Source organism: Pelodiscus sinensis, chromosome 17 (genome assembly GCF_052426305.1).
Source record: "Pelodiscus sinensis isolate ZL-2025 chromosome 17, ASM5242630v1, whole genome shotgun sequence".
Taxonomy (NCBI): domain Eukaryota; kingdom Metazoa; phylum Chordata; order Testudines; family Trionychidae; genus Pelodiscus; species Pelodiscus sinensis.
In genome coordinates, this window is record NC_143068.1 from 27,040,153 (window position 1) to 27,058,772 (window position 18,620).

Genomic DNA, 18,620 nt, shown 5'->3' on the forward strand with positions numbered 1-18,620 from the left:
CACCAGCACCTAGTGGAGTTGGGGGAGGGAATCTTACCCCATCCCATCTGTGGCACAAGAGATGTGTGGGGTAGAAGTAACATCTGGCCCTGACAGGGGCTACCTTTCCTACCCTAGGGAGCCAGGTCCTACTTGGATTCTGGAAGACCACAAGGTATTGGACATCTGCTACTGTAGAGCTCTGCCCTCCTGTATACATTTCTTTAGTTTTAAGCAGCAAGTTCTCATGGGAGTATGCGCCAGACATGCCACCCAAGTGCAGGGGGAACGCTCTTGCGTGTGGAGATCCAGGGGTTTGTATCACACTAACAGCTCAGGCACTAGGGCTAGAGCTACACCACCACTCGCTTCATATAACTTACATCACTCAGGGTTGTGTATAAGCCATATAAGCCATCCCTCCTTTCCCCCCTCCCCCCAGCAACAGAAGGGAGGCCAACCCCAGCACCTCTGTGAACAGCGCTATAGCCGGCAGGAGAGCCAATGTAGCTACTGCCTCTTATGGAGGCTGATTTAGTATGCGGATGGGAGAGCTCTCCTCACAGCACAGAGCATCTTCATCAGCACTTCTGGCTTAGACTAACCATGATCTTCCAGCAGCATTAGTGTTTGAGGAGTTAAGCCATTGCTTAGTGTCCTCTTTACAGAGGTTACTGCCACCAGTCTCCACCTCAGCTTGGCTCCCAAGCCCTGTCGTGGTTTGGCTTAGGCAGGCGAGTGCAGAGGGAGGAGGAAGTGACTCAGTCACAACCACCACACACATACCTCCTCAGCAGCCAAGTCTTTCCTCCTCCAGGAAAACCACCACCTGCCGCTCTTCTTGGGCATTTTCTCCTTCACCAACCGGTCAATGGTGCTCTGTGAAGATGTGAGAATTTGAAAGGGACAAATCCTGCTGCACAGTGAATTCTAGCTGAGCCCAAGGGAGCCCTAGACTAGAGAATGTCCACAAAGCAGCCTCACCCAATGACCTCAGGCTGGCAACTGAGGATTACCTCAGTGGCAGACAAGCCACTCATCATGGGCCGAAGAGAAAAATTCACAGTATTTACCTCCATTCAGCTTCCTCCCTCACCCCTCTATCACCACAACCCATCTCTGAGGAGCTGAGGCCACCTCACAAAAGACAAGAGCAGACGGAGCTCTGCCACAGACCAGGAGTGTCTGGCTCAGCCCTGTCCCCAGGCAGATGTCCCCACACAGGCCTTTTGTCAAGAGGGCAAGGGAAAGCGCCATTTCCCCAACTGCCCCGTTTGGGCACTCAGCAGCACTTGGGCACGCTCAGGCAGGGGGAGCAGGGAGTGCAAAGGAGATAGTTGCCCGAAGGCTCCTAGCTGTTGCCACTGTGGTGGCCAGAGCCCCAGGCCTATTAAATTGCTGCCAGAACAGCGCACTTCACACTCCCTTGCAGTTCTAATGAGGGAAGGGGGCACGTGCCATGGGCCGGGCGTCTGAGGGCTGGCTGCCTCAGCCCAGCCCCTTCTGCCTGAGGCCCTGTCCCTTCTGAGAGCGCAGAGCTAGGCTCCTCCCTCCACCCGTCACCTCGCCCAGGGGCCCATGCAGACTGTCCGCTCCCCTGGTGGGGCATAGAAGTGTCCATGCTTGCACCAGAGTGCAGATCTGCATGTTGAGAGAGAGGAGAGAGGAAAGGGGACGATCGATGCACTTTTGCCATTGGGGAGAGGAGGATACACTCCGCACCAGCCTCTTCCATGGCACTGCAGCTTCCCAGGCTCTTAGCTCCCACCCCTGACTTCACCCTAGACTTATTTAACCTCTTTTTGCCCCCCCGCTCTCCATCTCTAGTATACAGGCATTTATAGCCGCTCACTATACAGTGAGGTTGAGAGTCTGGACAGAGCATCTGGGACCACTGGGTAATGAGGACGATCGGCACAGGAATAGAATCCCCTTAAGGGTAAGAAACGCTGCAGGGTCAGAGGAACGCCCTGTTTGTCATTTACCTCAGGGATGTTCTTCTGGAATGCCTGTAAGGAGAGGATCATGGGGGCAGCCACTGCCCAGTTATAGTACCTGAAAGACACAAGCAGTAGAGGAAGGAGATTGCAAGTGAAGTGCTAAAGCTTGAGGAGGTTGGTAGCGAGGCACAGGGAGGCTGCCTGGGAAAGGAAGCTAAAGTAAGTTAAGTGGCAACAGGAGGGATAGGGCCATACCAAATTCACTGCAGTGAAAAACACATCATGGACAGGGAAATCTGGTCTCCCCCTGGGAAATCTGGCCTTGCATGTGCTTTTCCTGTGCTACACGGATTTCACAGTGAAACCAGTATTTCTCAAACTGGGGGTACTGACCCCAAAAGGGAACCGTGAGGAGGGTCACAAGATTATTTTAAAAAGCTTCAAAAGGGTAGCTGAGTTAGTCTAACAGGAAAAACTAAAAAACAAATAGTCTAGCAGCACCTTAAAGACTAACAAAATATGTAGATGGTATCATGAGCTTCCGTGGGCGCAACCCAGTTCAGATGACAGAAGTATTAGAAGTCCAGATCCAAGAATAAATAAGGGAAGGCGGGGGGGGGGGGGGGGGTGAAGGAGAGGTAAAGAAAGAGTGAGTTGATGATTCAAATAGTGATAGAGATGTAGCCGTGTTAGTCTGGTGCAGCTGAAACAAAATACAGGACTATGTAGCACTTTAAAGACTAACAAGATGGTTTATTAGATGATGAGCTTTCGTGGGCCAGACCCACTTCCTCAGATCTGAGGAAGTGGGTCTGGCCCACGAAAGCTCATCATCTAATAAACCATCTTGTTAGTCTTTAAAGTGCTACATTGTCCTGCATTTTGCTTCATGATTCAAATAGTTACAACAGGCTGATAAGAACAATTAGCATCTCCATTGATTGTTATGCAAATGGTATGAGCCTAACAATTAAACCAGTAAAGTAAGTTAAGTGCCAATCCTTCTCTGTGTATTTGGCTTGTGGAATTAGTGACTTGGAGATACATTAATGAGTGTCCAGGTAGATTAAAGTGTTCTCCAACAGGTTTTTATATGTTGCCTTTTCAGATCTCTGATGTGTGTCCATTAATTCTTTCCCATAGAGACTGTCCAGTTTGGCCACTATACATAGCTGTGGGGCATTGTGGGCAGAGATCACATTAGGGGATAGTCAGTTAAATGAGCCTCTGATTTGGTGGCTGATGTGGCTGGATCCAGTGATGCAATCGCTAGTGTAAAGGTGTGGGCTGATTGCGGGGTGGGTTCCTGTAGGATTATGATGAAGGTGTGTTGCATAGTTATTGGAAAGACTTTGAGGGTACGGGGTTGTCTAAGCGAGGATTGGCCTTTCGAATTTAAGTAGGAGTGACAGTTCAGAGGATTCTCTTTCAAGTGTGGTCTGAAAGGGTCTTTGATTGTCTCAACAACTTGATTACCTGCATCAAAGACATTTTCAGACCACACTTGAAAGAGAATCCTCTAAACTGTCATTCCTACTTAAATTGGACACTTTTGCCTAAGTTTAAACAAAGACATTAATTATCTTACTCATTACAGAGATAGCTTCCCCAATTATCGCCTCTAATATCATTAGCTCACAGACATTTACCTCCCCCGCCCCCATCTCCCTTCTGTTCTGAAATGTGATTTGTCCTTTTCATATGTTTTTTTTTTTTTTTAATTGTATCCTTTGGTATATGTGGTTGTGACAATTTTCTTCCACTATTTGATCTGAGGAAGTGGGTCTGGCCCACGAAAGCTCATCACCTAATAAACCATCTTGTTAGTCTTTAAAGTGCTACATAGTCCTGTATTTTGTTTTACCTTCCGCATCCTATGACTTAACCAGATGTTAATTGTTCTTATCAGCCTGTTGTAACTATTTGAACCATCCACTCACTGTCTCATCTCTTCTCCCCCCCCCCCTTCTTTATTCTTAGATCTGGACTTCTAATACTCCTGTCATCTGAAGTGGGTTGCACCCACAAATGCTCATGATACCATCCACATGCTTTGTTAGTCTTCAAGGGGCTACTAGATTATTTGTTGTTTTTAATATTTTAGGGGATCACTATTGCCACCCTTACTTCTGCACTGCCTTCAGATCTGGGGGGCAGTAGCTGTTGGTTGGGCACTTAGCTCTGAAGGCAGCACAGAAGGGTGGCAATGCCATGCCATGCCATGCCACGCCACGCCACCTTACTCCCAGCCAGCAGCCACTGCTCTCCAGCCCCAGAAGTAGCACCGAAGTAAGGGTAGCAGTGCTGCAACCCCCTGCTTCAACAACCTTGCGGCTGCCTCAAAATCCCTTTTAGGGTCAGCACCCCTACCATTACAAGACCATGACATTTCAGATTTAAATTAGCTCAATATCATGAACATTTATTGTGTAAATCCTAGGACCAGAAAACTAAAATGCACCATGAATTTGATAGGGCCCCAAGAATGGGCATTCTGGGAAGGCTGAAGGAGAGACGTGGCTACACGAACACACTTTGGTAACAGGACTCTCAGTGAAGGCAAACAGAAGTGTCAGGAGATGTGGCCTCTGCCTAGGGGAGTGAAGGCCGATGGTTTTGGGAAGCGAACAGGTAAGGGAAGGGGCTGGTATTGGGATGTAGCCATGCCAGCTATAGCACATGCCCTGTGGCTAGTGACCAGAGCATCATGGCTGAACTGCAAGCTGCAAAGGGGTTCCCCTTCACAAATAAGTGCTCCAAGAGCCACTTGCAAGCTGGGAGGGTAGAAGCAAAGTGTGGAGCATGTCCTAGAAAGGGAACAAGTTTGTATCTGGTGCAAGGGCAGCAAGGAGTCATATTCCAGGTCATGCTGGCTGCAGGGGGCTCTCCCCAGTTTTAAAACTTCTGAACAACTAGGCCACAGTTTTGTCTATTTCCCACAAAGCAGCCAGCAAGCACCACATATCCCAGCCTAGGCAGTACACCAATATAGGCATCAGGCATCAATCATGAATGTTCAGAGAGTGGTTTCTTTGGCACAAAGGGAATAGACAAAGTTACCAGCGCTAGAAGCCAAGCGAGCAGACTACTCACTTCTTGTGGATCTTTATCACCAAGTTTGGGTCATCAAGGACTTCTGGGTTCTCAGCGAACTCATGGTAGGAGACTGTGTGCTCCATGAACTTCTCTAGCAGAAACAGGAAGGTGGGACGAGATGAAATACCCACAAGCCAGCTCCTGAGCAGTCCCTTTCTAGAAAGTTAAGCTCACATGAATCAGACATACGCAGCTCTAATGGCTGTTAAGCTACAGATTCATTGGAGTGGATTCCTAGGCCATGACATTTCTTCATTGCTGTGCACCACCTCTCCAGATTCACTTGAATGGGTCCTGCAGATACCTCCCCAGCCTCTTCCATGGCACTACAGCCACTCCACTCCCTCTCTGTACTATACCTCCTCTCGTACAGCTATGTACCATTCCGTCTAAAGAGAGTGGGATGGGATTGGAAGGGTGTGGGGGCTGGTTGTAGCAGAGCCAGCTGCTGTCCCAGCACAGTAGGCTCTGCCCATGGAGAAGGGCACCCCTAGAGATGTGCTATGAAGATTAATAGCAGGTTCTTCCCTCTCCCTTAGACCTACTGTGCAAGATTCTGCTGCTGTCTCCGAGACCACCACAAAGGGATAACGCAATGGGGTGCAACAGGTCATGAGTGGGGTCCATTAAGGTATCGATGCCTCCATCAGTTGTAGGACCAGCCAGCGGCTGGGTAGGGCCAAGGCTGCTGGGATCTGCTGAGGGCTTTGAACCTGGTTCCACATCACTGTCAACAACAGAAGGACCAGTGACAATGCTGCATGGGTCACCTGTACACCCGAGTGAGGGAGCCAAACTCCTTCCCTCCTGAGGCACATTTCACAACCCAAACCAGGAGAGCAGGTTTCCCTAGAAGGTAGGGTTCATTCGTATGAATGGGCAAGAGGAGTTCCTTCTGACCGCATCAGGCCTTGAACTCTAAGTGGAGGTGCAGAGCTGTTCTGCCTACCCTCATGGCAGTCAATCCAAGGGAATGAGGGGTGTTCTCCACAGCTTAACTCAAAAACGTGAGCAGGACGTACTGCTGGGAGAGAGCTGCCTTGGACTTCTCAGGAACACACTTGGGCCTAAGGTGTACATCTGCGAGTACAAACCTGCCTTAAAACAGCAGCACACCCTTAAGAATTAAGGCAAACCCCAGGAAAAAAAAAGGGGGGGGGAGGATGGGCTAGTGAAAAGCCTCCACGTACACGTTGTGGTATGAGTGTAATAGAAGCTAGACTGCCTTGAGAGAAGTCATTCTGGCAAAGGCCATTCAACGCTCTCCACTCCCATCTACATTGTAGGGTGGAACTGTGCTTAGCGTAGCTAGGACTGTAGTGGGTTTATCTGGATCAGTTTCTGCCATGTCATTTCAGTGTTCACTCTCTCCACATGAGTACATAGAACAATCTTCCCTGGCTTCCAGGAATCAAATCCTCCCCCACTTCCTTCCTCCCTCCCTCCCTCCCCTGCTCCCCAACTGCCTCACAGGCCAAGGCGGTGGCCAGAAGGCACTCTGCAATCAGCCTAGCACAGGCCATACCTTTTGGGGAAATAAAGGGCTGCCTGCTCCTCGTCCAGATTGGTGAGGTCCTCCAAGTAAATGTCGCTGGGACCCAGGTGAGGACTTCTCTTTATGGAGCCTCAAACACAGACACACATAGTGAGACCAACATTTTCCCCCTATACCTCAGGCTTGTACAGAAGAGCCAAAACTCTTCACATAAAGGAATAAAGATTCCCTTTGAAACAGACACTTCAGTAAACCAGGGTGCTGCAAAGCCTGCAGACCACCAAGTTATGCTAGTGCAGGAGAACCTAGAAATGAAGCCAACTACAAGGCAAGATGGGAGAGTGAACACACACGTAACAGTTTCCAAATTCAGTAGCAAGGAAAAAGTCAAACTCCACCCCTGGATGTTAGGGTTACTTTGCATAGCTTACAGGGAATATTTGGGCAGCCACTCAGAACAAATTAAAAAGCCACCCAGCTGATCAGCAGAGTGACCAAAGCCGGCAGCACTTGCCTCAGTGCACAAATTTTTATTCCCCACATGGTTGGAAAAAAAGTTAGAGAATATGGCTCTGCAGCATTCAACACCACAAGCTTCTGTACAGATCTAATTTGTTTTTTTTCAATCTTTCTGCCTCACTATACTGGGGCAAAGCCAAGTAGCCCCATTAATCCCAGGTGATTTTGCTTTGGATTTACCCCACTGAGTAAAATGTGGCTCAGTGTCACTTAAATGCTAGAACCCCCAATATCCTTGAATATTGGAAAGGACAAGCCGTGAGACCCAGCGGAGCAGAGATTCTGTGTAGGGACTTGGAGAAGGCAACTGCTGGACTTGCACAAAGCGAGATGCAAAGGCCAGGCCTGCTTTGCCATGTTTGAAGGATGTTTTGGAAAGGAGGAAGGTTTTGAAAAGCGAACAGGTAAGGGAGGGGACTGGGATGCAGGACAGGGGGTACCAACTGAAAGAGAAGCTGGTGGTGCATGTTGCTCTGGGGCTTGCCAAGCAGGCAGAGAGAAGCTGGATGAAAGCTCACCACTGGGGGGAGCCAGAGAGCAAGGTCACCTTCTCAGTTGTGCTATGTGGCGCTTGGTGCACGACTGGGTGCGGGGGAGATGCCGACTGAACACCCCACTCCTAAAGCACAAGAGCCTGCATGCTCAGAAGAGAAACCTTGGGCTGGCCTAGCAAGACGACACGAGTCTCAACACAGCTCTAAACCAGGCAGCCCAGCCCCATTCCCAGAACTACACCCATCTCCCTTATCCACAGTCCAACCTGCCGCTCACCTGGCCTCCTCGGGCTCTCCAGTTGGGTTTCTGGGCTATCACTGGGTTCCACGCTCTCTGACCCAGCCCATCTTGGGGTAGGGGCTGCCTGCACACAAGAGGGCTCCGGCTTGAGGAATTGCTGGCTCTTCACAGTGTTCTCTTCTTCCTTGGCCCTTCCCACTGGCTGTTCCTGTGCGGTCTGCTCTCCTTGTGGGGGCAAGACGGTTTCTGGCACACCCCCAGCCACAGCTGTGGATTCTGCTGAGGGGGGCTCTGTCAGCTCATGGGGGCCATTCCCATTTTGGAAGAGAGGTGTAGGCCTAATTATAGGTGTGGTGGAGGAACAGGATGGATCCTGGCAGTCTGCTGTTCTCCAGTCACCTTCCAAACCTGCCGTGATGGCTTGGAAGTGGGTCGTTTGGCTCACTGGGATGGTCGTTGTTGTGGTGAAGGTCAAAGTAGACTTAACTGGTTCAACTCGCTCCAATTTACTCACCTGAAGGAGGGGGAAAGAAAGAGGAGTGGATCAGCCCTTCCAAAAAGGGGGGGCGGGAGGGGTGGCAAAAATTCTCCTCCAGATTAGTCTCCATCTCCCATATGTACTTCTAGGCCCTAGCTGGCATGGCACCTGCATGGAGCGCATGAAGAAGAGAGTCATTAACCAGTGAATGGTGCCTCCATGTACTTTCTTACCGCAGTAGAAGACCTGCTTCCCCAAGATTCTGGCACTATGGAAAGCAAAGGCTGGTTGTTGCTTCATATTTACAGTACTAAGCTAAACTAGTCCAAGCACCTCTCCCCCAGTATCACTGCACCCATAAAGCGTATGTATGGACCAGCCTTTCTACCACCCCGCTGCAAAAGGCTCCATGTCACATACACAAATAATCAAAGACAACTGACCTCAGTGTCGCTGGTTTTGAGGAACCATGTGCAAGTACTGTATTACAGAAGATACATTAGGAAACTTTAAAGGTCGCACAGTTAAGCACTCCAAGATGCCAGAATTAAGTTTGTCTACAAACATCCCTCCCTCCCCATGGACTTGATGAGCAGTCACCTGTACACACAAATGTAAATACCCGCCAAACCCATCAGGCTGTTCTCTTTTGGCTTGTAAGGGGTCTACCAACAAAAACCTAGTCAGGGAACATGGCCACAGTGGGCTCTCGGGAGAAAGGGAAGCACCAGACAAGTGCGGTTCTGTAGGATCTGACCTAGAGCTCAAGCTACAGGGACAATACTTTGTGTAACAGGCATTTAGAGTCAGAACTGACCATCTCAGCTTGTGCATTATGCTTTAAGGCTGGGACTAAGCATTAAAGCGAGTCAGACATTCTTGAGATGAGATGTTTAAGACCTCCCCCCACATTGCTCCAGAACAGCCCACACAGAATGCAGAGATGCCTTCTGACAACTGCAGCACTGATCCTACTGCACCTAGTTGAAAGAATTAAGCTGCAGCTTGAATCCCAGGACAGCCACAGTCTCTTGCTAGCCAATGAGCCAGCTGCACAGTGACATGTAGCCAGAATGCCAGTCCCTGCCCCCAGCCGGTCTTTCCAAAAGGCAAAATTTGCTCAGATTGTTTTTCCCATTCCCCTTCCCTTACCTACCTGAGGGAGCCTCCCCCAAGTCCACTGCATGTGGGTTTCAGCTCCAAGAGGGGGTGGCTCAGAGGGTTTGATCTCCAGTTCAGAATCGCTTTTGGGAGAAGACGGACAGCTTGGGGCGAGGCTACAGAGAAGAACAAGGAAGTCAAGCAGAACTCCTACGTACACAGCACCCAGCCTCGCTATTTGTATCACAGTAGCACCCGACACCTCCTCAACTGGGATCAGGGCCCTGCCATGCTAGGTTCCATACAGACACAAAGCTGGTCCCTACCCAAAGAGCTTACATTCCAACTACAGGCAGTCCCCGGGTTACGTACAAGATAGGGACTGTAGGTTTGTTCTTAAGTTGAATCTGTATGTAAGTCAGAACTGGCGTCCAGATTCAGCCGCTGCTGAAACTGATCAGCGGCTGATTCCAGGAAGCCCGGGGCAGGGGCTTCCTGTAGTCAACCACTGGTCAGTTTCAGCAGCAGCTGACTTGGGGATGCCTGGGGCAGAGCAGCTGGGGTGCTGCCGGGTTGGTCCAGTAGCGCCCAGAGCGGCGCTACGGGACCAACCGGCAGCGCCCCAGCTGCTGTACCACAGGCGTCCGGAGCAAAGCCGCGGAGCACAGGGGCAGCGGGACAACCCAGACGCGCCGTGGCTGTCCTACTGCCCTCGGGCTCCGCAGCTTTGCTCCCCATCTCCCTGGTTTGCAGACCAGGCGGACGGGGAGCAAAGCCGCGGAACACACGTCTGGGCTGTCCGCTGCCCGCATGTTCCGCGGCTTTGCTCCCCGTCCCCCTGGTCTGCAGACCAGGGAGATGGGGAGCAAAGCAGAGCAAAGCCAAGGAGCATGCGGGCAGCGGACAGCCCAGACGCGTCTGGGCTGCCCGTGTGCTCCGCCGCTTTGCTTCCTCTCCCTGGTCTGCTGGAGACCAGGGAGACGAGCCCCGTTCATAACTGCGGATCCGACATAAGTCGGATCCGTGTAACTCGGGGACTGCCTGTAGCCAAGACTGATGCAAGTGGCAGGGGAAAAGGGAGCAAAGCAATCAGTAGCAATTTAGTAGAACCACTGTGTGACTTCAGTAGCTGAGCTAGCAACAGAACCCAGGTCTCAAGTTCCAGTTCAGTGCCTGGGGCACTGACCCAGACTGTTTGAGAGTTTGTCAATACAGTGTTAACCCACACCAGAGTGGTGCAAATTCTCATTTGCACCAACATGTTACACCCCAAGTGACCTGCATGGGCACTACTGGCACATGCTAAAAATTCCTAAGGGTGCACTGATGTAGACCTGTTTTAAATACTACGACATTAACACACATGGGTGAGGGACAGAGAGATAGCTCAGTGGTTTGAGCATTAGCCTGCTAAACCCAGGGTTGAGAGTTCAATCCTTGAGGGGGCCATTAGGGCTCTGGGGCAAATCTGTCAGGGATGGTACTTGGTCCTGCCATGAGGGCAGGGGACTGCACTCGACTCAATAACTCCTCACGGTCTCTATATAAACACTTCTAGTACGCACTAGTGTTGTGCACTAAAATTTACACAACCCTAGTTCACTGTGTGGGCAAGCCCCAAGACTCCTGTGTACCCTGTTCACACCCCCATCATCCCCAGAGATTAGTCCTGTCTGCTTCTCAGCTGTGCCCACAGGCCCAAATCCTCTGCAGGGCTTTAGCACTTTTATTTCCAAGAGCCACTCGGCTTTTTAGATTCCCCATTCTCAACACAGACCCATGGAACATTACAATGACTATTACCTCTGCGTTGGAGCCAGCTCCCCATCAGAATAGTGGTAGATCTCTTTGGATTGCACAGCACCAGGCTCCTCACTTGGGAGATCAGTGAAGGAGAAATAAACCGAATCACTGTGAAGAGAGGGAATAAAGTCGGTTAAGTGCCTAGTCGACTACCCGATAAGCATATGCTTATCGGGTAGTCAAGTAGTAACTTGACTCGTTGGTCCCCCCCACCCCGCTGCCTCTACCAGAGAGAGGCAGCAAATGGGGGGGGGGGGGGCGAGCCAGCTTAAAAGCCTGTTCCCCCCCCCCCCCCAGCACTGTCTCTGCAGGGGGATAAAGGGAGGCAGAGGTGCGAGTGGAGACTGGAGCAGGTGGCTCTTGCACATTTCAAAAGAACACACACACACACGACTATGTAGCACTTTAAAGACTAACAAGATGGTTTATTAGATGATGAGCTTTCGTGGGCCAGACCCACTTCCTCAGATCAAACAGCGGAAGAAAATTGTCACAACCACATATACCAAAGGATACAATTAAAAAAAACACATATGAAAAGGACAAATCACATTTCAGAACAGATGGGGGATGGGGAGGGGAAGGTAAATGTCTGTGAGCTAATGATAAACAAAGACATTAATTAATCTTACTCATTACAGAGATAGCTTCCCCAATTATCGCCTCTAATATCATTAGCTCAGACATTTACCTTCCCCTCCCCATCCCCCATCTGTTCTGAAATGTGATTTGTCCTTTTCATATGTGTTTTTTTTAATTGTATCCTTTGGTATATGTGGTTGTGACAATTTTCTTCCACTATTTGATCTGAGGAAGTGGGTCTGGCCACGAAAGCTCATCACCTAATAAACCATCTTGTTAGTCTTTAAAGTGCTACATAGTCCTGTATTTTGTTCCAGCTACACCAGACTAACACAGCTACATTTCTAACACTATTCAACGGGAGAGGCACAGCAGTCAGGACCCAGTGCAAGCAGGGACTGCTTCGGTCCCCCTCGGGCAGGTTCCCTGCTGCGCCTCTGCTTTTGAAATGTACAAGAGCCGTAAGCGGGATAGCGAGTGCCCCCCTTAGGCTGTATCTAGACTACATGCCTCTGTCGGCAGAGGCATAGATTAGACAGATAGGCAAAGGCAAATGAAGCCGCGATTTAAATGATCGCGGCTTCATTTACATTTACATGGCTGCTGTGCTGAGCCGACAAACAGCTGATCAGCTGTTTGTCAGCTCAGCGTGGCAGCCATGTAAATGTAAATGAAGCCGCGATCATTTAAATCGCGGCTTCATTTGCCTTTGCTGAACAAACAAATCTACATGCCTCTGCCGACAGAGGCATGTAGTTTAGACGTACCCTTATTGACTAGTCAATGGAATTTCCAACCAGTTATTTGATTGGTCGAAATGTAAACATGCCTAACCTACGTTACTAGGTTATTTCAGGAGTTTTCAAAATAAGCTTATTCCTCTTCACAAGCAGGAGTTTAGAAATAACAAGGCAAGCATCCACACTACCAAGCCTGCTATTTTGAAATAAGGGGCATTATTCTGAAATAACTCTCCAGTGGAGACATGCCGGTAGAGTGGGAGACGGACACAACAGCACCGAGACCTGCTGCAAAGTGACCCCCAGATGCAGAGAAAGGAACCAGTCAGGGCATTAACCCACCCCTATCCAATGCTTTTTGTGATGGTACACACCTCTTTTGGGAGCGCTTGCTGCTTTCTCCCAGCACAGTCCCTAGCTGGCCCTGGGAGCACCCGCGCAGCGCTGGACAGAAGCCCGCTCAGGACATGTGGCAATTAAAGGGGTTGTGACCGCTTTTCAGCCCTGGAGTGGTTTTTTTTTTTTTGGCTCGACAATTTTGCCCTAGTACTGGCAGTTTTTTGGGGGTATTTAAAAAAGGAAGCACTGCCCCATCAGTAGCCAAAAGTGAAAGGAAGATAGATTGAGCATTTACACAGGCTTCACGTCCCCGAGATGCTGCAGTAACGGTTGATACTAACAAACCCCACCCCACTGCTAGGTGGCAGATGGTGGAATCTCTGCGTAAAGAAACAGGGATTAGGCAAGCGATTTGTTCATTGCTACCCAGGAGTCCTCCACCGACACAGGTGTCCTCGCCTCAGCCTACCAGAGCGCCCTGCCTCCCAGGAAGCCCCACTCAGCTTCCAGGCAGGGCTCACCAGGCATTCAGCAGCTTGCGCTTTTCCTCGAGCGTCCTTTCGCTGTCAGTCCCCTCCAGCTCTTCTGAAGTAGAGTCCTCCACCTCCTTCTGCTTCGGCTTCTTCCTGCGCCGCCTTTTCTTACGAAAGGACGTTGTGTCAGAGCCTGATGCTTCTGGCTCTCCAAGCAGGCTGAGCTGAGACTCCATGAGCTCTGGGGATGGTTTGGCCACGAGGTCTGGGCTCTCTTCCAGAAGGATGGGGGAGGTGCACAAACAGAAGGGGACTGTCTCCTGGAGCACAGGTGGGAAGGGGCACAATTGTTAGCCTTTAACCCAATCTACACAAGACATGTCACCACACAATTGTCAAATCCTTGAGTGAAGGACTGATGCGTGGAAGAGACACCTTTGTTAGTTGGGACCTGGAAAAACGGACTTCGAATGGAACTTTCCAACAACTTGGCTAAATGCAATTAGAAAGGGGCATCAGGACTTACCAGACACAAAGTTAATGGTGCAGAGGACTGAATAGCTTGGTGACTTGGTAATGGGAGAGGCAGCCTTTTCACCTCTAGATCACTTGATCTAATCTTGCCGCAGCCCAGAGTCAGCAGGAAGGGGTTGTTGGAGCAGGACAGATATCCTGCTCAAGACCCTGTGCGTTGCCGGTCACAGCAGAGGCACCAAGACTCAAGACCACCTCTCTGGTCTGACCATTGATAAATCCTCAAGGAGGGGGGGAGGCTAATTACTGTGCAGTTTAGCGAGGCCCCTGAGATGCTCCAGCCCTGACCTCGACTTCATTGCATCATAAGCTCCTTGGCATGGGGATCCTCCCATGCGTTGGGCCTTTTGAGCCACATACAGTAAGTATCACCCACATGGTGTAGCAGCCAGAGGGCTGACTGCTGTTCAGCACCACCCTGGTGGAGAACAGCAGCAATCTGAGCCTACTTGTCCTCTCCCTCATGGTAACACCAAGTCAGGAAGAGTTAGGAAAAAAAGCAAGCCAGTTGACAAGAGGTACAGAAACCATTTCAGGGGCCCTCAGCGGGGTACATTCACCTCTTCCCAGCTATAGAACGTGGCTTACTTCATTCCCTTCCGACTCCTGAACGAAGAAGGCCTCGCCATTGTCTCCCAGCTTCATGTGCAGGTCCACTGGCTCCCCGTTGATTTCTATGTCAACCTGACAAGGATGGGGGTAGAGAGGGAAGGCACAGCTTTGAATCCATAGCAGTCTACTCACCCAGCCATTCCCTAGCAACAAAGTCATACACAAGGAAGGGGGACCCATCCAACTCACATCTTCCCTGGGGACCGCCTTCCATACTACCATAGTGATCTCCTAAACCCCTTGACAATTAGGAAGGCTGCAGGTACCACTTTGGTTTGGAGGAGGATAGATTTTGCTTGGCAAAGCCCCAACAACTAGAAAAAGGAGCATCCTATCTCAAGGGGCTTCTTGTCCCCCTGCCCCTCACAGCTCCTCCCCAACTGCAGCCATGTTTCACTTCTACCTACCACTGGGTAAGTTAGGGATAAAAAAAGTCCTCTTATGTCTTAATGAGAGAGGCACAGTCTCTCCCAAACTTCCTGTGGAGGATGCTCCAATTTCAGAGATCAAACTAGCTAGAGATATAAAGGTTAAGAAGAAAACAAATACATTACATTATAAGCAAGACAATGACTAAGGACAGAGTAGGGCCATTACTCAATGAACAGGGGGAGGGGAAAAAACCCAATTAAAAAAAAAAAACCATGGAAATAGCAAAGATACTTAAATGACTTGATTTTGGTTTTCACCAAGAAGGTTGGTGGCAATTGGATACCTAACAGTCAATGCCAGTTAGAGTGGGGAAGGATCAGAAGCTAAAAATAGGGAAAGAACAAGGGAAGAGTCTTCAAGTCACCAGGGCCCAATGAAATACATCCTCAAATCCTCAAAGAGCTAACTCAAAGAGCAGTTGGGATTGGTCCTGCCTTGGGCAGGGTGCTGGACTTTATTACCTTGGAGCTGGAAGAGACCTCAGGAGAGGTCTAAGCCATTAGCTTAGAAACTCATAGAAGACCAGAGAGGTTCCAGAAGACTGGAAAAGGACAAACAGAGCCCAGATATAAAAAGGGAAGTAAGGACAACCCAGGAAACTACAGACTAGTCAGCTTAACTTCTGTACCAGGAAAGATAATGGAGCAAATAAGTAATACAGAGCATGGATTTGTCAAGAACAAATCATGTCAAAGAAACCAGATAGCTTTCTTTGGCTGAGTAACAAGTCTTGGGATTAGAGGGGGAAGTGGTAGATGTGGTACATCTAGACTTTAGAAAGGCTTTTGATAATGAACAAATCAAATGAGACTAACAAACTAGAGAAATACAGCCTAGATAGAGCTATTATAAAGGTGGATGCATAACTGGCTGGATACCTATTCCCAGAAAGTAGTTATCAATGAAGGGCATAACAAGTGGAGTTCTGCAGGGATCAGTTCAATATCTTCAACAATATAGATAACAGCATAGAGTGTACACTTATAAAATTTGTGGATGATGCCAAGCTGAAAGGGGTTGCAAGTGGTTTGAAGGATAGGGTTAAAATTCAAAATGATCTAGACAAACTAGAGCAATGGTCTGAAGTAAACAGACTGAAATTCGATAAGGAGAAATGCAGAAATTCACTTAATCAGTTGCATACATGCAAAATGGGAAATTACTGCCTAGGAAGGAATACTATGGAAAGGAATCTGAGTCAGTGGCGAACAAGCAAAATGCAACAGGAGTACAAAAACAAAGAACAGACAAAACAAAAAACCCAAACACTCCTAAACATCATTGGGGGATGCAAGTAATTTTTCATTCTACTCTGCACCGATCAGGCCTCAGCTTGAGTACTGTATGCAGTTCTGGGCACCACATTTCAGGAAAGATGTGGACAAACTGAAGAAAGCTCGAAGAGGAGCAACAAAGATGACTAAGTCTAGAAATCATGACCTGTGAGGGAAGATTAAAATAACTGGGTTTGTTTAGTCTAGAAAAGTGAAGACAGAGTGGACATAACTGCTTTCAAGAACCTAAAAGAGTGGTAAAGGAGAGAGAGAAAAATTATCCTCCTTAACACCTAAAGATACAAGAAGCAATGGGCTTAAATTGCAGCAAAGGTGGTTTAAGGTTGGACATTAAGAAAACTTAACTGGTCAGGGTGGTTAAGAACTGGAATAAGTTGCCTAGGGAGGTTGTGGAATCTCCATCACTGGAAGTTAAGAGCAGGCTAGACAAACACCCATTAGGGATGGTCTAGATCGGGGTTCTCAACCTTTTTCGGTCCCCATACTCCCTTGGCTTTTAGTAAACCATCCCATATTCAATATGAAAGGAAATAAATTTTAGACTCTAGGATCCACAACTTTTTTCACTAACAATACTACTTTTAGAATACTTAAATTAGGATAATCTAGTTATTTACCAAATATTTCCCTGTACCCCCTTGACAAGCTTCTCGTACCCCAGGTTGGGAACCCCTGGTCTAGAGCCATGGTGTCCAACCAGTTCTGAAGCAGTAGCCACTATACTGGCTACTGCTATAGTGAACTAGCCACACTCAACCAGCCAAATAGCTACATGTGGCTAGCATGTTGGACAGCATGGGTCAGATGGTGCTTGATCCTGCCATGAGGGCAGGATACAGAACTGGATAACCTCTGAGGTCCTTTCCAAGCCTATGAGTCGGAGGGGGGGGGGGGGGGGGGAAGAGAGTAGCATTTCACAATGCACTCTGTGTGACAACCCTGGCAGAGGGTCCTGACCTCAACTCCCACCCTCAAGCCAGCTTCAATGAGCTTTGTTTCAGGAAGAACTGGAATGGAAGAAAAAGGAGAGGAGGTAAGCAGGCAGGCACCACAGCTCCCTAGCACAAGCAGCACACACCCGGTCCTGGCAGGCATCACTTACCACCTTCTCCCTGGAGCGCAGGACTCCCAGCTTCCCAAAGCGCACGTGGAAAGGTGAGCACTGGAAAGAGCCGTCCGGCTGCCTCACCACGATGACATCGATGCATCCCGTCAGGGTGGCTGGGTTCAAGCCCTTGTACAGCTCCTTCACGGTGATGAGCACTGTCTCAGCCAGCTGCCCCACGTAGTTCATGGTCTGAGACTGCAACCAAGGGAAGCAGGGAGAGATTCAGCTGGCTGGGTGGGACCTGTCACGAAGAGGCCTGTACACCAAGCTGCCCAAGGCAGAACAGTCAACAAAAGCCCTTTTTTAAAATAAATAAATAAAAAGGGTCAGCAAGCTTTGGAGCCACAATACTGGATTAGTCTGGACAAGCGAGGTCTTTTGAGATCACCCATGAAGTTAAAATTAGGCAAGAGGCAAATGGACACAAACTAACGGATCAGAATTGCTCCTTGGAAACTAGGTCTAAGAGGTAGACAAAAATAGCAGAGGGGAGGGGGAGCGATGCCATCCCATGCCTATGTTTTAGGTTTCTAGGGAGAGAGTTGGGGGAAATGGTGCCATGGGTGGGGGGAGCAAGGGCTGAGATTGACCAGGATAGCTGCTCTCCCTACTGCTTTCTGCAACCTGGACTCCCCTATAACACTGTCGGGCCTTCATTGTCCTGGGCATCCCGACCAGACCATTCCACAGAGAGGGAACCAATGACACCAGCTTTGGCAAAATCCTTAACACCTGGAAAGCAAGTCTCAGTTCCCCACTTCCCCTGCCCCCATTTATCATTTCTCTTCCCCACCTTATTTCTTCCCTGTCCCCTCTTTTTTGCCTTGTGTTAAGGAGTCCAGCTTAACTGGTCCACTCTTCTTGCAACATTGCTGTGACGGCACCATGTTGCAGCCATTCATGCAGCCCTCTTTCCCCCATGGGGTAAGTTAAGTATTATCTCCATGAACCCAATGGAGACAGAGAGACTGAGGAGGCTTGCTCAAGGCCACAGTGAGCCAAAGCAAAGATCAGAGCCCAGACCTTTGACTTTGTGCTCTGCTCCAACAGGCTTCCCTACTAAATCCATGCTGCTTACAACCCTCCCAGAGGGGGTGTTTCCAAGGGGAGGGAGGGGAAAAAAATGTGTCTTCTCTCTGATCACTCGAAGAGAAGTCCCTGTACACACCCTTTAACATCAGAGAGGTCTTCAGCCCACTCCCTATGGCAGGGGCTCTCCTGGTAGGCCAGGGCCCTTGCCAGCAGTGGGCACATGCACTGTGAACGGGGACAGGATGTACAGAAGAATGCCCTAGGGAAGGAGGTGCTCCTCTGTGGGGAAGCCAGAAAACCCTGAGTGCTTTAGAAGGGCTTCGCATT

At 49.4% G+C, this 18,620-nt stretch overlaps 1 protein-coding gene across 9 annotated transcripts in view; it reads right to left on the reverse strand.

Annotated features, from left to right (window-relative positions):
* The window catches only part of LPIN3 (lipin 3), a 41,431-nt gene that overhangs the window by 8,633 nt on the left and 14,178 nt on the right, over positions 1–18,620 (reverse strand). For all 9 annotated transcript variants that reach the window (XM_075901313.2, XM_075901315.2, XM_089769724.1 and 6 more), the window contains 11 exons: positions 17,256–17,456; positions 14,403–14,498; positions 13,329–13,600; positions 11,147–11,254; positions 9,399–9,519; positions 7,801–8,278; positions 6,541–6,640; positions 5,561–5,742; positions 5,013–5,106; positions 1,965–2,034; positions 766–858 (listed from right to left, as the gene is read on the reverse strand). In XM_075901313.2, the coding sequence (XP_075757428.2) occupies positions 766–858; positions 1,965–2,034; positions 5,013–5,106; positions 5,561–5,742; positions 6,541–6,640; positions 7,801–8,278; positions 9,399–9,519; positions 11,147–11,254; positions 13,329–13,600; positions 14,403–14,498; positions 17,256–17,447 (1,806 nt within the window). In that variant the 5' untranslated portion in view covers positions 17,448–17,456. The remainder of the gene's footprint in view (positions 1–765; positions 859–1,964; positions 2,035–5,012; positions 5,107–5,560; positions 5,743–6,540; positions 6,641–7,800; positions 8,279–9,398; positions 9,520–11,146; positions 11,255–13,328; positions 13,601–14,402; positions 14,499–17,255; positions 17,457–18,620) is intronic.